Source organism: Bos indicus x Bos taurus, chromosome 26 (assembly GCF_003369695.1).
Source record: "Bos indicus x Bos taurus breed Angus x Brahman F1 hybrid chromosome 26, Bos_hybrid_MaternalHap_v2.0, whole genome shotgun sequence".
NCBI lineage: Eukaryota > Metazoa > Chordata > Mammalia > Artiodactyla > Bovidae > Bos > Bos indicus x Bos taurus.
The window spans coordinates 23974771-23994747 of record NC_040101.1 but is presented as its reverse complement, the minus strand read 5'-3'; the positions used below and the strand labels follow the sequence as shown (position 1 = coordinate 23994747).

Sequence of the window (19977 nt, the reverse complement as noted above, 5' to 3'; positions counted from 1 at the left end):
TTCCTATATGGAAGGCTTGAGTTTAAAAATTTAGGATTAAATAAGTACACAGCACAGATCTGACTTTCAGAGAAGACCCTGAACCAATACTCAACATACTATTTCTAAGCAAAAAAAATAAAAATAAAAAAGATAACTTAATACATGTGAAGTTATATTTCAGGTGCCAAGTGAACAAAAATAAGTAAGAGACAGTCACAGTCTCTGAGTTTCCAGGCTAGTGTGGAAATAAATGAACATGGACAATAACGTGTGCATAACTTTGGCACTGCATTTGTCACACTTCTATGATCACCCAGTGAGTGTCTGCCGTTCACTAGTTTTGAATTTCTGTAGGGAACAAGCAATCTGTTACTCCTAGTGTCTACCTAGCACAGTGCCTGGCATAAAAAAGGGGGCTGCCGCTGCTGCTGCTGCTAAGTCTCTTCGGTCGTGTCCGGCTCTGTGCAACCCCATAGACGGCAGCCCACCAGGCTAGTAGATGTTTATTAAAACAAACCAAATAAATATACACCTGATAACCATTTATATAATACATTCAGGATTATTGAGGAAGAAGCAATTACCTTTGCTTAGAAAGAGAGGAGAGATGGAGACAGGGGTTCAAGAGTGTCACAGACCAATACACATATGAAAAGATACTCAGTGTCACTGGTAGTCACAGAAAATCCCTTTAAATACTGCAATCAAGACATCATTTTCACTAAACAGCAGCAAAATTTTAAGTATAAAAAATAGCCAGTTCTGGTGACATTATAGGGAAATATACAGTCTCTTGTTGCCTGTGGGTATATGAATTATCCCAACCATCTTGGAAAGTAATCTCAGGTATCTGTTAACACTATAAATGCATTAGGTTTTGATACAGCAATACAACCTTTAGGACTCTAGAGTAATTTACAGAGATAAAATTACCAGAATGTAAGAACATGTTTACAAACATGCTGATTGAAGCACTATATGTAATAAATAGGGCTTCCCTGATGGCTCCGATGGTAAAGAATCTGCTTGCAATGTAGGAGACCTGGGTTTGATCCCTGGGTAGGGAAGATCCCCTGGAGAAGGGATTGGCTGCTCACTCCAATATTCTTGCCTGGAGAATCCATGAATAGAGGAGCCTGGTGGGCTACAGTTCATGGGGTCACAAAGAGTTGGACACAACTGAGGGGCTAACACACACATATGTAATAGTAATATTGTAGAAATTAGAATAAAAATCAAATAAAAAGGCATAGAGAAGCAGCGTAGCTTGGACTTAAGAGAGCACACCCAGGATCCAGCTCACACTCACCAACTGCATGACCACTGGGCCCAGTACTTAATTTTTCTAAGCCTCAGTTCTCCCATCTGTAAACCTGGGATACTAGTAATTTTCACTTTAAAGGGTTTTTATGAAGGTAAAAAAGCACTGAGAACACTTCTTGGCTCAAAAGAAGCACTACATAAGTTAATTAAGCATGCAGTAGTTAAATTCAGTATACAACATCCGTACTAATTGATGCTTATAAACCTGACCCATTTTTCTTAATGTATTCATCTGGACGGACACTCATGACTCACTGGTAAGTGAAAATAACAGGTTGTCAGAGTCCTGTGAATAGTTACTCCTATTTGCTCAAACAAACAAAAAAAGTGGTCTTGATATGTGTATATATCTCCTGGTATTTTTGAGTCTGGTCACAATGAGGCGGACAGAATCACCCAAAATGCTTAGTATCACTGACCTCAGGGAAGCTGAATCTGTGTGGGAAGGAAAAGACTAACAATTCTTCTGCCTCTAACTGTATGGTTCATTATAATGAGCACACATTCCTTTTGATTTCTTAAAAACAATAAGATTAAAAACTGTATTTGTAAGCCCAGGAACTACAAGTAGCTCTCTATGACACAAATACGTTGGGTGGGAATAGGAGTTATTAAGTCAAAGGAGTCCAGACTCCAAGGCACCTCCTGATCCGGCTGGGGAGCCTGACTCTCTCCTGGGGGCCATTAGGCAGGCACTAAACACTTGCAACACAGGGATGATTAACATCACTGGACTTGTGTGACATGAAGAGCCCTCTTACACAGAAATTTCACACTCTAACTTTATTCGATTTTTCTTTTTCAGGATGTATAGGGCGTGTGTGTGTGTGTGCGCGCGCTTGCGCATTTGCGCACGCCCGCACTCTCAGTCATGTCCAACTCTCTGTGATCCCATGGATTGCAGCCCACCAGGCTCCTCTGTCCATGGAGTCCTGGAGTAGGTTGCCATTGGCAGCACTTGCATTGGCCAGGGGCTTCCCAGGTAGCTCAGTGCTAAAGAATCCACCTGCCAATGCAGGAGCCTCAAGAGACACAAGTTCAATCCCTAGGTTGGGAAGATCTCCTAGAGAAGGAAATGGCAATCCACTTCAGTATTCTTGCCTGGAAAATCCATGGACAGAGGAGCCTGGTGGGCTACAGTCCATGAGGTCACAAAGAGTCTGATCTGACTTAGCACACCCACATATCCCTGTTCTAAATCTTTGTATCTGTAACTGACTGAAAGCTGAATTGTGTGGCAAAACATCCTTCCAAGCTGAGTCTAACAGCCTATTCATGTCACTCTCTGCTTTTCCCCTGGAGGAGGAGTGGGAAGGAAGAGACTTCCAGCTAGTGGGAATTATCCACAGGGTTGGCCGAAAGTCAGCATCTTCAGGTCAGCTTCTGTCAGCCTGAATCCCTGGAGTTCTCCAGGAAGTACTAGCTGCAGCCAACCCCACACAGAAGCTGCCTCAAAGCCCTCTGCAGCATTCTCTCCACAAAGATGTGATGGGGACGCTTCTCTTGACAGTCGCTGTAACACCCAACACGAAACAAAGCAACTCAGGTGACAAGGAAACAGGGCTGGCTCCCAGTGCTGAATCAACTGGCCTAATCCATTTCCCCACTTTAACCTTCGTTCCACAAAAGCAGGAACTGCTGCTTGAGTCGTCCATAATGGTGGAGATCTTTTCATAAGCTTATGTTTCATGTGGATCGGAAAATAGGACAGCAGTGAATTTGAGAATCAGGCCGAGCAAGCTCTACAACAGGCCCTTGGTAGGCTGTGCGTCCCTTTAAGAGAGTACACCTTTAGGCCCTTCGCAACTGCCTGAGGCTTTCTCACCAGCTAAGCCTCTCAGCAGAGTGCTGATTACCCTGGCACAGGGATTAATACATTTCTTCTCAAGAGATACTGTATCTAGATTTTGACATTTTATTTATCTCAACCTTTAAGCTTATCTTGCTTCAATATGGTAAAACCACCAGCTCTACCAAGTCTCACAGCTTAATCCTCTGGAAAGTGAAGAAGATCCTGAGGTGTAATTAATTGTTCTGGGGCAGATCATCCCCTTTGCCTCTCAGTTTGACTCCTGGAGTGAAGGACCACACAAAACAAAACAAAATCAACAACCGGCTCCAGGATTAAGGTGTAATCAATGACAAGACCAACTGGGAGCCGAAGCTCATTAATTTGGAAGAGTGGCATCTTGCTCTGTCAGCCTAGGTTTGTTGATTAGCAAGGTTGAAAACCCTAAAACACCAGTGCAAGGTCAGCTGTTTTTCTGGCTTCTTTCCTACCCTAACACCCTGGAGGCATTTGCCACTTGCCCCTTTGGGACTACGCAGCTGGTAAAAGTCATAAAGAATACAGGCTCAATCAGAAAGTCCATGTATCTGTTTGCTGGACAAGAAACCATTTCCCTGTTGCCCAGTATTTTTCTGGAATAGGGAAAATGCTGTTCAAAATGTTATAATGCTTTGAAAACTCTGATTTTAAGATAAACAGATAGATAATAATCATATATGTATGTATGATTAAAATGTTGTTTGTTTAGGTACAGCAAGATCCACCCGAAGGCAGACAGGACTCTAGATGATCAATAAGCAGTGAAATGAATGAAGTTTATTAATTAATGTGCCTGTAAGTGTGTGGGCTATTATTTACAAATTGTGTGACCTTGGCATACTGTAAAAATGAACTAGGAGGATGTAATAATGCATGTCAAGCACTGAACTTAGAGCCTGATCAAAGTTAACTTTTATTATTGTTGTCATTATTTTCATTAGCAAAGTATCACTGCCGACCATGAAACCAGAAAGGTGTTGGGTTTAAGGACATAGTCTAGTTGCAAAGAGAAAATACAAGCATGAGCAAAGTAAAGAAGCAACACTTATCTCATATCTTTATGCTAACACTTAATATTTGTATGACAGTTTGTCTATTTACATTAGATTAAACACATTCTGGGATCTGGCAGCTCCGGGTGCTGTGTAAGGACATTATTCAATGTAATTACACAAGGCAGATTACAGACAAGTACAGTTCTCTCTCATTTTAACTGTCCATAGAGCTTAGCCTCTCTAAACAACGAAGTCCTAGAAGGCAAAGCCTATATGCTATGGATCTGTGTATTTACTCACCCTCCCTTTCCCAGACAAGAACAATACAAGGCCTAGAGGAGTTAATCAATTCATCTGTGTTGAATAAATGAGTGAGAAACAGAGTTGTATGTTCGTGACCATGCAGTAGAGATAAAATTGTAGTACTTACTAGCCTGTCCAAAACCAGATACTTATTGAGCATTATCTACGTGCTATGTCCTGAATCCAGTGCTGTGAGTGCCATGAGAATTTCTAAAATAGGGTCTGTGCCCCTAGTAAACCCCCAACTGTAGGCATAGGCAGGTTTTCTGAGAAGAAAGTACAAGCTTGTGCAGGAGAAAATGAGCCAACGCCGAGCAGTCTAGTCTCCTTCAGTAGGACTGAATTAGAAGACACAGGGCCCTGAGGACCTCATTTCCTGGTCCCCATTCTTGACCCATCCAGGCCTGTCCCTGTCCTAAGTTAACACCCAGAAAAGGCTCCCTAAAGACCGAATATGGGTACTATAAGCCATTCAAAAAATGCAGCCCTGAAATGCAACTAGGAAGTTTTATAAATAATTTTTCTTTCTCCTTTCCTCTTTTCTAAATTATATTTTAACTCAAGCATGTGGTCTCCTATAAAGTATTAAAATGAGCAGTTGCAATAGAATAGAACACCCACAGTAATAATTTGCCACATATGACATGTAGAACATAACAAAACATGCAGAACATGATAAGACATGTAGAACATGGCATATGAGGCAAATGATTACTTTGGGTATGTTAGAAAAGCAAATATATATGCATATATACACATACATATTATAGGTACACATGCATATATATGGGGCTGCCCTGGTGGCTCAGCTGGTAAGGAATCCGCCTGCAAAGCGGGAGACCTGGGTTCGATTCCTGGGTTGGAAAGATCCCCTGGAGAAGGGAAAGGCTACCCACTCCAGTATTTTGGCCTGGAGAATTCCATGGACTGTATAGTCCATGGAGTTGCAAACAGGCGGAGATGACTGATCTACTTTCACACATATGCATATAGGTTTCCTAGGAGGCTCAGATGGTAAAGAATCTGCCTGCAATGCAGGAGACCCGAGTTTAATTCCTGGGTTGGAACAATCCCCTGGAGGGGGGCATGGCAACACACTCCAGTATTCCTGCCAGGAGAATTCCATGGACAAAGGAGCCTGCAAAGAGTCAGACACAACTGTGCGACTAACACTTTACTTTTTCATGCCTGTGTGTATATGTGTATATGTGTGTATATGTGTATGTATGTATATGTGTGTTTTTATGAATGTGTGTGTTTGTGTACATATATGTGTATATTCTCCAGTGAAATTGGTTCTAAGATGGAAAAGTAAGCAGGTCACTCTTGCCACACTTTCCCAAGCTAAAGCCCACAGAGTTTGCTCCCTCAGAAGGGAGGTCTGATACCGCTAGAATGAGATATCATTTTTATTTCACTAACCTGATTCCTTAAGATCAGAAAAGAATAGTCCTCCTAGACTGGGGCATCAGTAATAGTGCCCCAACAGAGAGAGAGATGCGTGCTGGACGTGTGCTTCTGCAGTCCAGGACAAGCTGTTCCTCATATCCCTCCAGAGTGCCCTTCCTAGGACTATTCAGAGTGAGAGTTATGGCTGCTCTGCCTCTATCCCACGGAAACAGAACTGCACATCTTTTAATTTTCTAATACACCAACAACACTTTAGATGGCAGATGCACCACAGAGTAAAAGCTGGCTTTTATTTTCATTTATGCACATACATTAGAGAAATTGATCAAGGAAGCATAAGCTTACTCAGAGATGCTGACAAACAGGTACTGAATTTAAACAATACAGCAGGAGTCAGGCCCTTAATGTATTAAAGAACTGTACTTTTAGAGGCTCCTACCAAACCTCCTACACTTGAAATCAGTTACATAAATTTCCTTGGGACAGAAACTCTGCATAATTGGCCTCTTCATTGGGAAAAGAGCTCACTAATTGAAATGCCTGACAACAAATAAAATAACAGAATCTAGCCTTTTCTTTAGTATAGTAGGGCTCTCCCAGAGCATAGGACAACTTATTTGGAGCTTCTTATACATGGTGTCAAGTCTAATAAAAAATAGACATCAAGTGAAAATGAAATTTAATGAACAATCTTCTTGTGGGGTCTGGTACATTCTTTTGGGGTGTCTATTCAATCCATGAGCCACCTCTTGTATGACCACCACATTCCCCAACAGAGGAAGGCCCTACAAACAAACTGCTACCATGAAAATCAGCTTTCCCTCCCCAGCCACTGTCGAGTGTACTGGGAGCAGGGGGAACAGCTGTCAAATAGGGTGACTGGAGTCTTTCTCCCTAGACCTCAGCATTGAGACTCAGAGCCAGCAGCCAGTCTCTACTGGTCTTGAGAACTGAGTTAATGGAACCTCCCACTGATCTTATGTGGTCACTACTAACTTTGGTCTGTCCAGACCACTGCTGCCTTTGTGTGTGTGCATGTATGTAAAAGAGTGCATGTGTCTATGTATGAATATCATCTCTGAAGTCTGTCTCCATCCTTTCAGGCTCAGGGATCATCATGTGATCCAGACCTGGCCAATCAGAGAAGGCTCTCTCCTAGACTTCAGGGACTAGTTCGGGTTTGAGCACATGACCCAGGCTACTGGAGAAGAGCCAAAGAGGAATGAGATAAATCAAGCAGATTTTTTTAAGAAACAAAATGAAACAAGAGAATGTATAGTTTTCAAGAATAAAGGAGGACAGAATAACTGTCTGGGTATCCGAGGACTTGCTTTTGTGCCAAATCCAATGAGTTAGTCTACCCTCTTAAAGGATTTGTTCATCCATTTGAAAAATCACTCACTATACACTTTATATATATATATATATATATATATATATATATGGCCCAGTAGTGTGAATCCCACGCATGCATGTGTGTGTGCACACCTCTGTGCTGCAGAACCACAGAAAAGCAGCTGTGAAAGTGTTGCCCTGGGAGCCTGCCTGGGTTCTTCAGGCCTTGAGTTATACTGATCCCCTCTGCAAAGACATCCTTATTCTTTCATTTCCACCCCAATAAGCTCACGATTGGTGAGAACTATGGGAACCAACATCCATAAAGACAACCTAATGAACACCTTAGCAAAAAGACTTCTGACCAAAAGAAGAGGTCTATACAAAGAAAGGATCTGGCCCTTCTGGTAAAAACAACAACAAAAACCCTACCCATGGTTAGGAAAACAAAGAGCAGACAGAGAAGAAAGGGTACACATAACCAGAAACCTTCTCCCTAGGAAACAGGGGTGAGGAGGGAGCAGCCTGGCCGAGGGCATCATGTTGAAATAAGACTGTAACTGTTAGCTCAATTTCCTTACCTCCAAAGCGAGCTCTCAGTGATGCTCCCCAGGTTATAGTCAAACAGCTTTGTCAAAATGAGAATCACCTGAAGGCAAAAGAAGACATCACGGTTAGTTTCAAACAATTACAATTTCATAGAACTGAAATGGCCCAAGGGAGGACTTAGAATTCCTTTAACGGGTGCTTAACATAATTGAATGAATTGTTGCAGCATCCACTTACACTGATTGGGGAAGGGTTTACCAGTGCCTGGGCTTTACTTGTGGCTCAGCTGGTAAAGAATCCGCCTGCAATGCAGGAGACCTCGGTTCAATCCCTGGGATGGGACGATCCCCTGGAGACGGGAAAGGCTACCCACTCCAGTATTCTGGCCTAGAGAATTCCATGGACTGCATAGTCCATGGGGTTGCAAAGAGTCGGACACAACTGAGCAACTTTCACTTCAGTTGTCAGTGCCTTCCTTTAAACAGCTAAAACTGGACCCTGGGTCCTAGAGCTTACAGAATTTAGGTATCTCTTTATAAGAAACAAAACACAAAGTCATGAATTCCAATCTGCACATCCTGGGAAAGGGCCTGTGTAATTAACACTGAAACTTAAGCTTTATTTGCTTCTCAGCAAATCTTCCTATAATTTTAACTTGTTGCTTTTCTTCAACCTCATTCAGAGGAACCCAAACAATTTAGCTCATTCTTTCAGAATTCAACACCTCTTAAGCATTTACTAGGAGCCCAGAATTTTGCCTGACACCAGAAAAGAACATAAATACAGATAAGGCCTGGTGGTCTGGGACGCACCAGAACTCACGCCCATCATGGCAGCATCAGAAAGCGGCTGCCTTTGTTGCCGGCAGCCCTGACCTAGCTCCGCCTGGTTAAGTGAAGCGTAGGAGTGCCATGACACTGGGGAAGATTCAACAGAGCAGCGTGTTTCTAACCATGGATGGTCTCAGCCCTTATTTGCTCTCCTTACATAATGAGAAGAGCCTAATAGCTCTGCCTTGTTTTCTGTTGAGGTTCATATTTTCTCTCTTGATAGTCATAACCTAGAACATTCGGCCCAGTCCTGTTGTTTCCAACTTAGCATAAAAATGTTGACATTGATTTTTGGATTTCCTCGGAAGGCCAAGGGATCAATTGTAGCCACAGTGAGCACAGAACGGTCTAACCTTGAATTCCAAGCCAGCAAGCTACCAAGGAGCTGCTGAATCCTTCATGGTTCTACTCTGCTAGCACAAGGCTTGCTTTACTGAAGACACAGGCACCAGTGAGAGGATTCTGATCACTTCTTTCACAGCAAGCGAACTGGAACTCCATGCCTTAGGTTTGTTCCAACTTCAAGGGGATGAAGGACCACGGTCACCCCAAAACAGGCACAAATCTGAGGACCTGGGCTCTAAGACCACCCCTCTCTTTAACTACTGCACAGACTTCCTTCAAGGATCTGTTCAAAACTGACTTTCTTAGCAAAATATGAGCATGTGCGAGGCGCTGGGTGCCCTATGGGCATGTCAGATGGCAGGCCTGCGGTGGGGGCATATGCTTAACAGATCCGTGTGCCAATTAAGTTGCTCTAAGTGCTAAATTTCAATCACCGCCATCCCAGGAACGCTGATCAGCGACAGCGGGGTGGCTGTTTGTTTGAAGACACAGAGATGTCGTTGCTCTACCTCGGTATGATTTTGCAGAACAGGCCTACAAATTCCCCACCAAGAAAACGGGGGTGTGGGCATAAAGCGTTTCTCAGTAGTTGCTCTCTTGATACAAGACGGCAGTAAACTAAATAATGAAGTTCAGCCGGCCACAAACTGCATTTCCCATCCATCTGATGAGGGAAGCCACTGGAGCCCCAGAGAAGGAACCTTTTTAACCCAGCATGTAACAGTGTAGAGCCGCTCACACGCGCACGCAGAAGTTGTTTAAGCAATTCACAGGCAGGTGGGCAGGGAGGTAAAAATCCACTCCCTGATTCTTCTTGCTGGGCTAGTAAAATGAAAATGCCAGTGATACACTCAGGCAGCTTGTCAATACTGCACCAGATGAGGCGTTCTTTATGGCATTTCAAAGCATATCTGCTTGAATCAATCTAATCTTTCGTTTTCAGAACGAAAGCAAGAAAGAAGGGAGAACTGCTAACCTTTAGTTATGCTTCAATCGATTATTTGAACTTTCTTTTCCCCTCTGTTTTTCCCCTTTTCTATCTACATGGATTATTCACCACCTTACTCCTGAATGATGATATGTCACTATATAAGGCTGATTTGTTATTGTTTGTTTTTCTGTTATGGTTAATTATCAATACTGTTTTATAGAATTAGCATCTGTTAAAGGGCCACAGCCAAAACTACCACCATTAGATGAGTAAAAGAGGTTAACACAATTGTCCATCTATTCTAGTTTTATTGTCTATCATTTCTGTGTATTTTTCAAATAAAACAAAAAACACTGGAACCTATTAACCAAGTAAAACATATGTACTTAAAAATACATATAAATGGTCACTTACTTTTATTCATTTGGTAAATACTTTTAATGTACAGATTTAATTCCAAGTTCAAGTATATAGCATTTAAGTATAAATTCTAGTCAGTGTGATCAAGGCTGATTTGATAAATATTGGGTTTGACCAAAAAGTTTGTTAGGGAAAAACTCAAACCCATGTCCACTGAGTCGGTGATGCCATCCAATCATCTCATCCTCTGTCGTCCCCTTCTCCTCTTGCCTTCAATCTTTCCCAGCATCAGGGTCTTTTCCAATGCATCAGCTATTCACATGAGGTGGCCAAAGTACTGGAGTTTCAGCTTTAGCATCATTCCTTCCAAAGAACACCCAGGGCTGATCTCCTTTAGAATGGACTGGTTGGACCTCCTTGCAGTCCAAGGGACTCTCAAGAGTCTTCTCCAACACCACAGTTCAAAAGCATCAGTTCTTTGGCGCTCATCTTTCTTCACAGTCCAACTCTCACATCCATACATGACCACTGGAAAAACCATAGCCTTGACTAGATGGACCTTTGTTGACAAAATAATGTCTCTGCTTTTTAATATACTGTCTAGGTTGGTCATAACTTTCTAAGGAGTAAGTGTCTTTTAATTTCATGGCTGCAGTCACCATCTGCAGTAATTTTGGAGCCCCCAAAAATAAAGTCAGTCACTGTTTCCACTGTTTCCCCATCTATTTGCCATGAAGTGATGAGACCAGATGCCATGATCTTAGTTTTCTGAATGTTGAGCTTTAAGCCAACTTTTTCACTATCCTTTTTCACTTTCATCAAGAGGCTCTTCAGTTCTTCTTCACTTTCTGCCATAAGGGTGGTGTCATCTGCGTATCTGAGGTTATTGATATTTCTCCCGGCAATCTTGATTCCAGCTTGTGCTTCTTCCAGCCCAATGTTTCTCATGATGTACTCTAAAGTTAAACAAGCAGGGTGACAATATACAGCCTTGACATACTCCTTTTCCTATTTGGAACCAGTCTGTTGTTCCATGTCCAGTTCTAACTGTTGCTTCCTGACCTGTATACAGGTTTCTCAAGAGGCGGGTCAGGTGGTCTGGTATTCCCATCTCTTTCAGAATTTTCCACAGTTTATTGTGATCCACACAGTCAAAGGCTTTGGCATAGTCAATTAAGCAGAAATAGATCTTTCCGGAACTCTCTTGCGTGGCCTCTCCTAATTATTTTGCTTATGAGTAGCAACGCAGCGGGTAGCAGCAGTGGACTAAGAAGCTTTCCTGAAGGAGTTTAGTAAGCTTTCTGTTCTTCTTAAACTATGAATTTAGGGTAGCTCTTAGGCTTCCCAGTTGGAGCTCATGGTAAAGAACCTGCCTGCCAATGCAGGAGACCCAGGTTCGATCCCTGGGTCAGGAATATGCCCTGGAGAAGGGTATGGCAACCCACCTCAGTATTTTTACCTGGAGAATCCCATGAACAGAGGAGTCTGGTGGGCTACATTCCATGGCGTCACAAGAGTCACACATGACTGAAGTGACAGCATGCTGCTTGCTGGGAGAACCAGTGGACACTTAGGGAGATCTGAGTCCCTCTAGGACACCTGGCCTGGCCACTGACCTTCACCTCATCTCTCCCTCATCCCTGGGAAATCTTAGAATTTCTAAGTAGGACATGTCTCCTTATTTTTTCATTTTTCAGTTATGAATGCTTTTTAATCTTTTTTTTTTCCCTTGCTCTGTGTCCAAGTGTGGAGGTAGAATCTAATCATAAGAGAAATAAAACTGTGCCATGGGCTTCTTGATAGCGAGCACTTTGAATACAGGATCCTAAAGTCTTTTCATTCCTGAGGGTCTATAGTTCCAAATCCTGAATAATGAAGAGGGTAACAGGGGTCCTAGTCTACAAAACAAGACATTTTCTTGTGTAATGTTCTCAGTCATTAGTGATTCAGGGTTCTGCCTCTGTACAGCACAAGGAGACTCCATAAGAACTCAGGCTTGTCAGAGCTTATAACCCTGCTCTCCTGAAGGAGGCTTCATTCACTTCTGAATGAGCACTGGCAAAACCACACAGGTGATGTTAGCAGGCTGGTTCAGGGGCTGAAGCTGGTTACCTGCGTTCTTCCTTAACTGGCCTCATGTAGGCCCTGCTGTCCCCTCATCACCCAGTCGCACATGACCCCTTTCTGCTCCCTGCACCACCCTGCCAGAGACATTAGGTTGGATGTTTTTAAAGATGTGTATGGAAGTGAATATGGAGACAGGATAATCAGGGTCCCAAAGAGATGTGGAATAATCTTTCATGGGGATAGCACAGTGGGATAAAATGTAAGAGGAATATTCAACAGCCAGAAAGTTGTTTTGTTTTTGGTTGTTTCCCTTGTACTCCAATTTTAGGGAAAGCAAGAAAACTCACAACACTGGTTTTCCTAAAACATGCATGCTCTGGAGTGTGTGTTTGGCTCAGAAAGCCTTTACTCAACTTTCCAACTTAAACAGAGGTTCTCATTCTTTTAAGGAGCCATGAATTCTTTACGAATCTGATCTAATAAAAGCTATGAGCATAAAACAATGAATATACCATTAACGATTCCCCTGATCTCCTGAATCCTACGGGGATCATGAATCCAAGGATAAGAACTTTCTATAATTTCCAGAAAATGGGAGCTTTGTTCAGAAGAAAGAACTTTCAGCTGTAAAATTCTACATATTTAATTCAATAAACATTTATTATGCCTTCTTAAGAAACAGGGATAAAAAATGTGTGCTATGAAGACTCAATGAGGGAATGAGACTCAGTACCAGTTTCTGGAAACTCACAGTCTAGTAGAGAGGCTGAGCTGTACAAAGATGTTTAAAAACAAGGAAGGAAAAGATATGCAGCAGGAGAAAAACGTGCATGTCTTTTAGAGGGCAAGAAAGAAAAGTATCATCAAGAACAGCATCTTATAAAGGAGGCATTCAGGCTAGATCCAGAAGGACATATGTGATTCTAATGGAGTCAAAGGGCTACCTAGATGATATTCTAAGGGAAGGGAGCATGAGGGCAGGGGCCCAGAGAGGAGAAAGCTCACACTGCAAGAGAAAGAGAGCAGGTTCCCGGGCTTAGCTCAAGCTTAGATTATGGGCTGCTGCTGCTGTTGCTGCTGTCGCTCGAGTCGTGTCCAACTCTGTGCGACCCCATAGATAGCAGCCCACCTGGCTCCCCCACCCCTGGGATTCTCCAGGCAAGAACACTGGAGTGGGTTGCCATTACCTTCTCCGAGATTATGGGCAGGGACACATAAATATCAGAACAGGGAGATACATTTGGCTCTATTGCGATTGGCCTTAACATCAGGATGGCAGTGTGCTTTGCTGGAAAGAACAAAGGCCTAGGAATCAGAAGAAGACCAGATTTTGATTCTTGGTTTAGCCATCATATTCTTAGTATAACTTTGGTGTGAGAAGCAGAGTATTAAAAATGACTCAAATGATATGGATGTATTATCTCATGCAACAAGTGGTACAGGGTTCATGGGGTTACCAGACTAAGTTGGTCTAACAATGTCATCAAAGACTCAAGTGATACACATATTTCCTCTCTGACAGTGTCAGCACTGGGTGCTATCTGCCCTCGTGTTTGCAAGGAGGCTCTGACACTTCTCTGCATCTTGTGCAGACATAGTTACTTCCAGTAAAGCAAAAAGAGCCTCCAGTGTATATGTGCTTGTTTTGTTTTTACTTATAAAGGAAACACTTTCCCCAAAGCCCCAACAGCAAAATCTCTGCAGTTTCTGTGACCAGGATCCAGCCACAGGCACACAGAGTACGTGCAATAAAAACAAAGAAAGCAAGGTGGGCTCTGCCAGCAAAGAAAATGTGGGGAGTGGCCACTACAACCAGTCCTATCTGCCACTGCTTGACCTTGAATAAAGCCCTTAAATGCTGAACTGACTTCTCTTATTTAAACAAACATCAGAAAAAAATAAGGACATAATGTTATATTTTTGTTTTTTTTTCTTGTAGAGTTAGGGGAAGTAAACAGCAGAAAGTGGGAAAACTCTGCAAATGTTAAAAGTCCTACGCAAATATAAGCAATTGCTATTATGAATAACATCTAGCATTTCTTGGTTTCCTACTTTTTGTGCCGGACAAATTCTATCATTAAGGGCATTTCAACTGATTATATGATTTGCATTTTTCTGATGAGAAAAGCGAGGCATGCAGAGGCTAAAAAACTTAAATTACTCAGCTAGTAAGTGGGGGAGAAGGCAATAGCACCCCACTCCAGGACTCTTGCCTGGAAAATCCCATGGACGGAGGAGCCTGGTAGGCTGCAGTCCATGGGGTCACTAAGAGTCGGACACGACTGAGCGACTTCACTTTCACTTTTCACTTTCATGCATTGGAGAAGGAAATGGCAACCCACTCCAGTGTTCTTGCCTGGAGAATCCCAGGGACGGGGGAGCCTGGTGGGCTGCCATCTCTGGGGTTGCACAGAGTCGGACACGACTGAAGCAACGTAGCACCAGCAGTAAGTGGGGGACAAGTTTAACTCACATTAGATTCTTAACCACTGTGCTTACCTCTCCCTATGGTATATTGCTTAATATGCATATGATTGATCAGAGTGGCAAGACAGAACCACGGAAGTATCCTCACTTTACCTTCGATTCAATAGTACTGAAGTCCTGTTACCTATCAGATGTCATGGGGCTAAACACAAACTCCTCTCTTGTTCTGCCTTCTGCCAAAAATCCCTAGAATATTTTTTCCTTATAATGGACTAACATGAGTTTTACCTTTTTACTCACCTCAGATCAATGGCATTTTTTTCATTTTTAAATTTTTAAAAAAATTGTTGAACCCTGGAAATCCTTTGTTGAAGAGCTGATCCTTCCACTGACCTCACAATAGAATTTGGCTGTTCCCAGATTAGGTGTTCCTGACAGTGAATGTGCACATATCTCACTGCAATTTCAACAGACTGTTTTCTAATATCAACGTTTTCAGAAGATTTATGTAAATGTATACTTGTGTTCCATTTGAGCTATCAAAGGGCAAAGAAATCAATAACTGCTAATAACCTAGATTAAGAAGCCCCAGAGGGAAGTTCAAAGGTTGGTATGATGCCCACACACACTCACAACCACACATTGAAGTCATCAGACGGAAGTACGCTTGAAGTCATCATACAGAAGTAATCCAGTGCACACAAACATAATTTGAAATGAAAAACCAGTAGAAAGAGTGAGATGAATGTGGGGTGCAGGGCCAGCTAGAAAGCTGTTAGTAGATTTTTGCCCCTGGAAAGTTCTTAATCCCCAAGTGACCTTCCAGTTTTATAGAAGCCTGCACATCATTTAGTGTAATGTTTATTTATATGATATCCTCTACAGGGCACTAAAATGGTCTGAGTCAGTCACTGGATCCCTCCCCGGGGAACTTAAAAGACAAGACAGACAACAGAGATGTAGATACAAAGAGGGCATGCAGATAATCTAGTCAACACTAGACACAGGGCAAATTGTAGTACAGAAGGTTTCACGGAAAGTGGAACAATCTTTAGTAAAATTTGCTATGTGTCCTTCCTCTGAGTCTGTTTCCCAGTAGGGGTCATTTGCGGCTAATATGAAAGGCTGGTCTAGGAGCTGTGGGCCATTGTCTCAGTAGTTTGCATGTAGGAAAAACTGTAAATCTCATTGGAGGACTGATGCTGAAGCTGAAGATCCAATACTTTGGCCACCTGATAGGAAGAACCAACTCATTGGAAAAGACCTTGATGCTGGGAAACATTGAAGGCAGGAAGAGAAGGGGGCGGCTGAGGATGAGATGGTTGGGTCGCATCGCTGACTCAATGGACATGAGTTTGAGCAAACTCAGGGAGATAGTGGGGGACAGAGAAGCCTAACATGCCGCAGTTCATGGGGTCACAAAGAGTCAGATAAGATTTGGCAACGAATAACATTGGAGGCAACTTGTATCTCTTGCCGCCTGTCTAGAGAAAGTCAAGGTTTCTCCTGTTAGTAATAAGCCTAGAGCCAGGTCATTATATTTCACAAACAAATCCAAGATCCTTAAACCCACCAGACCTAAGTTGCTTTTGAAAGAAAATCTTGAAAACAGAAACTTTGATCATCAACTTGCTTTTCTGTTTCCCAAAGTGGGGGATGCTATCAATTTGGAAAAAAAAAAAAAAGCACTCCCTTCAAAATCTATTTATCTTAGAACGCCAAACCAAAACAGACTGACTGAGATATGTCATTCTTATACTTTTTTTTCTTTCCTTTTCCTTCTCTTCTTTGAATAAAAATAAAAAAGAAGATAATTTTCCAAACATAGATCCATATCTGGTAGATAATGTTGGCCATTCTATACTCTCCTTCCTTTATTTAAATTACTCTGCCCAAAATGATACTCCATTTTAATCGTCTGCATTATAGCAGAGGAAGTAGGGAGATGCTAAATTAAATGATGTATTTTTTCAAGAAGAGCCAGATGTCAGCATCAATGTCATCCTGGAAGAGTATTGAGATAAAATGATTGCACAAAATATGAGGAAATGCATATTCAAGCCAAAATCTCACTATATAGGGAAATAGAAAATATTAAAATGATAGTAAAATAGAAATAGTAAAAAGAAACAGAAACCTAAAGCCAAAGTCTCAAGACATGAAAGCAAATGAAGCTAGAGTATAGGTGGAGAGAAGCTGGCAGCCAAGTGGGTGGTCTGGAACTCTAGAACAAACAACCTACTGGAAATGTTGTCAGCAAGTCCACTGTTTCATAAAGAAACAAACTATATACCGCATTCTCCTCATTCTTCTCTTAGGGCTTAGAAAGGAATGGAGATGATATCCAAACCATTCTCCCCTGAGTTAGGCTCTATTCAAATTAGGTTGCCTGGTACTTTGCATAGAAACACGCATAATTCAGAGAACTGTTAATTCAGAATTTCAAAACAATAAAAAAAAATGTGCACTATCTTCCCTCTGGAAATCCAGAAAATGAAAGAGACGTAACCTTCCATATACTGAAGTAAAAGGGGTACAAATCTGAGTCTGAGTAGGAGGGAAAGAAGGGGGATGTGAATAATGGAGATATTCCTTTTCAACTTCTCTGAGGTGCTGATCTGAGAAAGATAGATCTGCAAGCTCTCAAATCACTGTCTGAAGTAGAGATGCTATCCAAATATTAAGCCTCTTCCTATGTGAGAACCCACATGCAAGGTGAACGCACCATTAAACAGCAAACAGTGTGTTAACAATGAGGGGCCCTTCTGTTCATGTTTCCTTATATTTAGCTTTGAAAGAAAGAAACAAAGCAAGACTTTCCCTTTCTACTTCTCTATCTTTGGTTTTATACAGTTATTCCTGGGTCTGAAAAGGTGAACTCGTTTCTTTTTTTTTTTTTTTTTTTTATCACTTTTCAAGGTTAAGACAACAGACAGAAAGCTAATTAACAGATATGCATATTATGGTGATCTAAGCATCAGAATATGAATTTTAGTAAGTTAATAGAATGAAAATGAAAAGAAAAAGTAACCTCTCCTTTTTTTTTTTAATTTTCTCATTTAATATGCACTGCAACTAACCAAGGCAACAAGAATAACACACTGGAACATGAGAGATAGTTCAAACAAGGTAAGTTCAAATGTTTTCCTTTACTATGGGAAAGTCTTAAAGTGGACCAGAAATGAAGAGCGGTAAATAAACAATAACCACTGACATCTCTATGAGCAGGTTTTTTATCCGCCTTATCTGAGTGCTAATGTGTGGTGAGACACAATTTGCCTAAAAGGAAATTCAGAGCTTTAAAAAAGCTGACTTAAAAGTGAAATTCAAATAACATCTTGAAATCCCAAGCCAAATACCTTAATAAATAATCAAGGTTTCTGTTGGAGGAAAAATCCTATAGAAGTCAAGAGATCTTTATATGATCCTTGTCATTTACACATGGAATCAAAATGCTTCTACAAGATTCTAATTCTAATCCTCTACAAGGGCATCTAGATGGCCAGTGGGTGGTTATAAAAAAAAATAGCATTTTGCCACTCTTTGAAAAGAAACTTAGGACAAAATTGGAAGGAAGGGACTGGAAAGATCTAATTTTGACCACCTCATTTGACAAATGCAGTAGGTTACACTTTTAGAAGAACCAGTTTTTGAATAAGCAGTTTCTGAGAGTAAAGAAGAGTCTTAACAAACCATATGCTAATTTGGGGTGTGAAGCAGGGGCCCCTAAGTCCAGGAGGAAGGACTGGATTGGGACAGTTCTGAGCTGGGAGAGTTGGAAGGGCTAACACAAACTGATAGGACCAAGCATAGACCCAGGTCTTCTGAGGATGAAAGTCATGCCACTTGACGGGGCCTCACTTTAAAAAAAGTAATACAGAATTGTTAATAAAATGATATTTATCAATCAATATTTATTAGAATGACAAATTAGATGACAACAAATTACCAGTGCGTTAAAGATTTGCATATTTTTATTCTGAGATACCTTTAGGCAGTTTGGCAGAAAATGAGGAAATAGGAATGTCTTCTGATTTCAACCTAACTTCTCCTCTCCACCTGCGACAATCTACAACTCCCTCAAACTGCCAACACTCACAGGAGCCATGCCTATGAAGGCTGTGAATCTTAAGCTTCCTTAACTGCACTGTAAATCCACCTTTAAGTAGAATTCCATACTGTTACTGCTTCAGTCATGTCCAACTCTTTGTGACACCATGGGCTGTAGCCCGCCAAGCTACTCTGTCCATGGAATTCTCCGGCCAAGAATACTGGCGTGGGTTACCATTTCCTTCTCCAAGGGATCTTCCTGACCCAGAGGTTGAACCCGTGTCTCCCGCCTTTTGGGGAGATTCCGCATCTGAGCCACCAGGGAAGGCCTACTAGATTCCACACTAGATGCTCATTAAATCTTTTCAATCGAGTTCTCCATTTCGGTAGTTCTGGGTATGAAACAGGAGACACAGACTAGAGTCTGATCTCTGCTGATAACATAATGTGACACTGAGGAAGCCATGGTACCACTTTGGGCTTCAGTTTCCTCCACGGGCACACTAAAAGCATGTGAGGTCTGCTCCCATTATAATAACATCTAATGCCGGTTTTCATTCCAATCCCAAAGAAAGGCAATGCCAAAGAATGCCCAAACTATCGCACAACTGCACTCATCTCACACGCTAGTAAAGTAATGCTCAAAATTCTCCAAGCCAGGCTTCAGCAGTACATGAACCGTGAACTTCCACATGTTCAAGCTGGTTTTAGAAAAGGCGGAGGAGCCAGAGATCAAATTGCCAGCATCCACTGGATCATCGAAAAAGCAAGAGAGTTCCAGAAAAACATCTATTTCTGCTTTACTGACTATGCCAAAGCCTTTGACTGTGTGGATCACAATAAACTGTGGAAAATTCTGAAAGATATGGGAATACCAGACCACCTGACCTGCCTCTTGAGAAACCTGTATGCAGGTCAGGAAGCAACAGTTAGAACTGGACATGGAACTACAGACTGGTTCCAAATAGGAAAAGGAGTACGTCAAGGCTGTATATTGTCACCCTGCTTATATAACTTCTATGCAGAGTACATCATGAGAAACATTGGGCTGGGAGAAGCACAAGCTGGAATCAAGATTGCCGGGAGAAATATCAATAACCTCAGATACGCAGATGACACCACCCTTATGGCAGAGAGTGAAGAGGAACTAAAAATCCTCTTGATGAAAATGAAAGAAGAGAGTGAAAAAGTTGGCTTAAAGCTCAACATTCAGAAAACGAAGATCATGGCATCTGGGCCCAT

The 19977-nt window shown here is 41.8% G+C and overlaps 1 protein-coding gene across 4 annotated transcripts in view; it reads right to left on the bottom strand.

Moving 5' to 3' along the window:
• SORCS1 (sortilin related VPS10 domain containing receptor 1) overlaps positions 1-19977 on the bottom strand; it is a 576537-nt gene that overhangs the window by 347100 nt on the left and 209460 nt on the right. For all 4 annotated transcript variants that reach the window (XM_027528998.1, XM_027528999.1, XM_027529000.1 and 1 more), the window contains exon 2: positions 7758-7825. In XM_027528998.1, coding sequence (XP_027384799.1) covers positions 7758-7825 — 68 coding nt within the window. The remainder of the gene's footprint in view (positions 1-7757; positions 7826-19977) is intronic.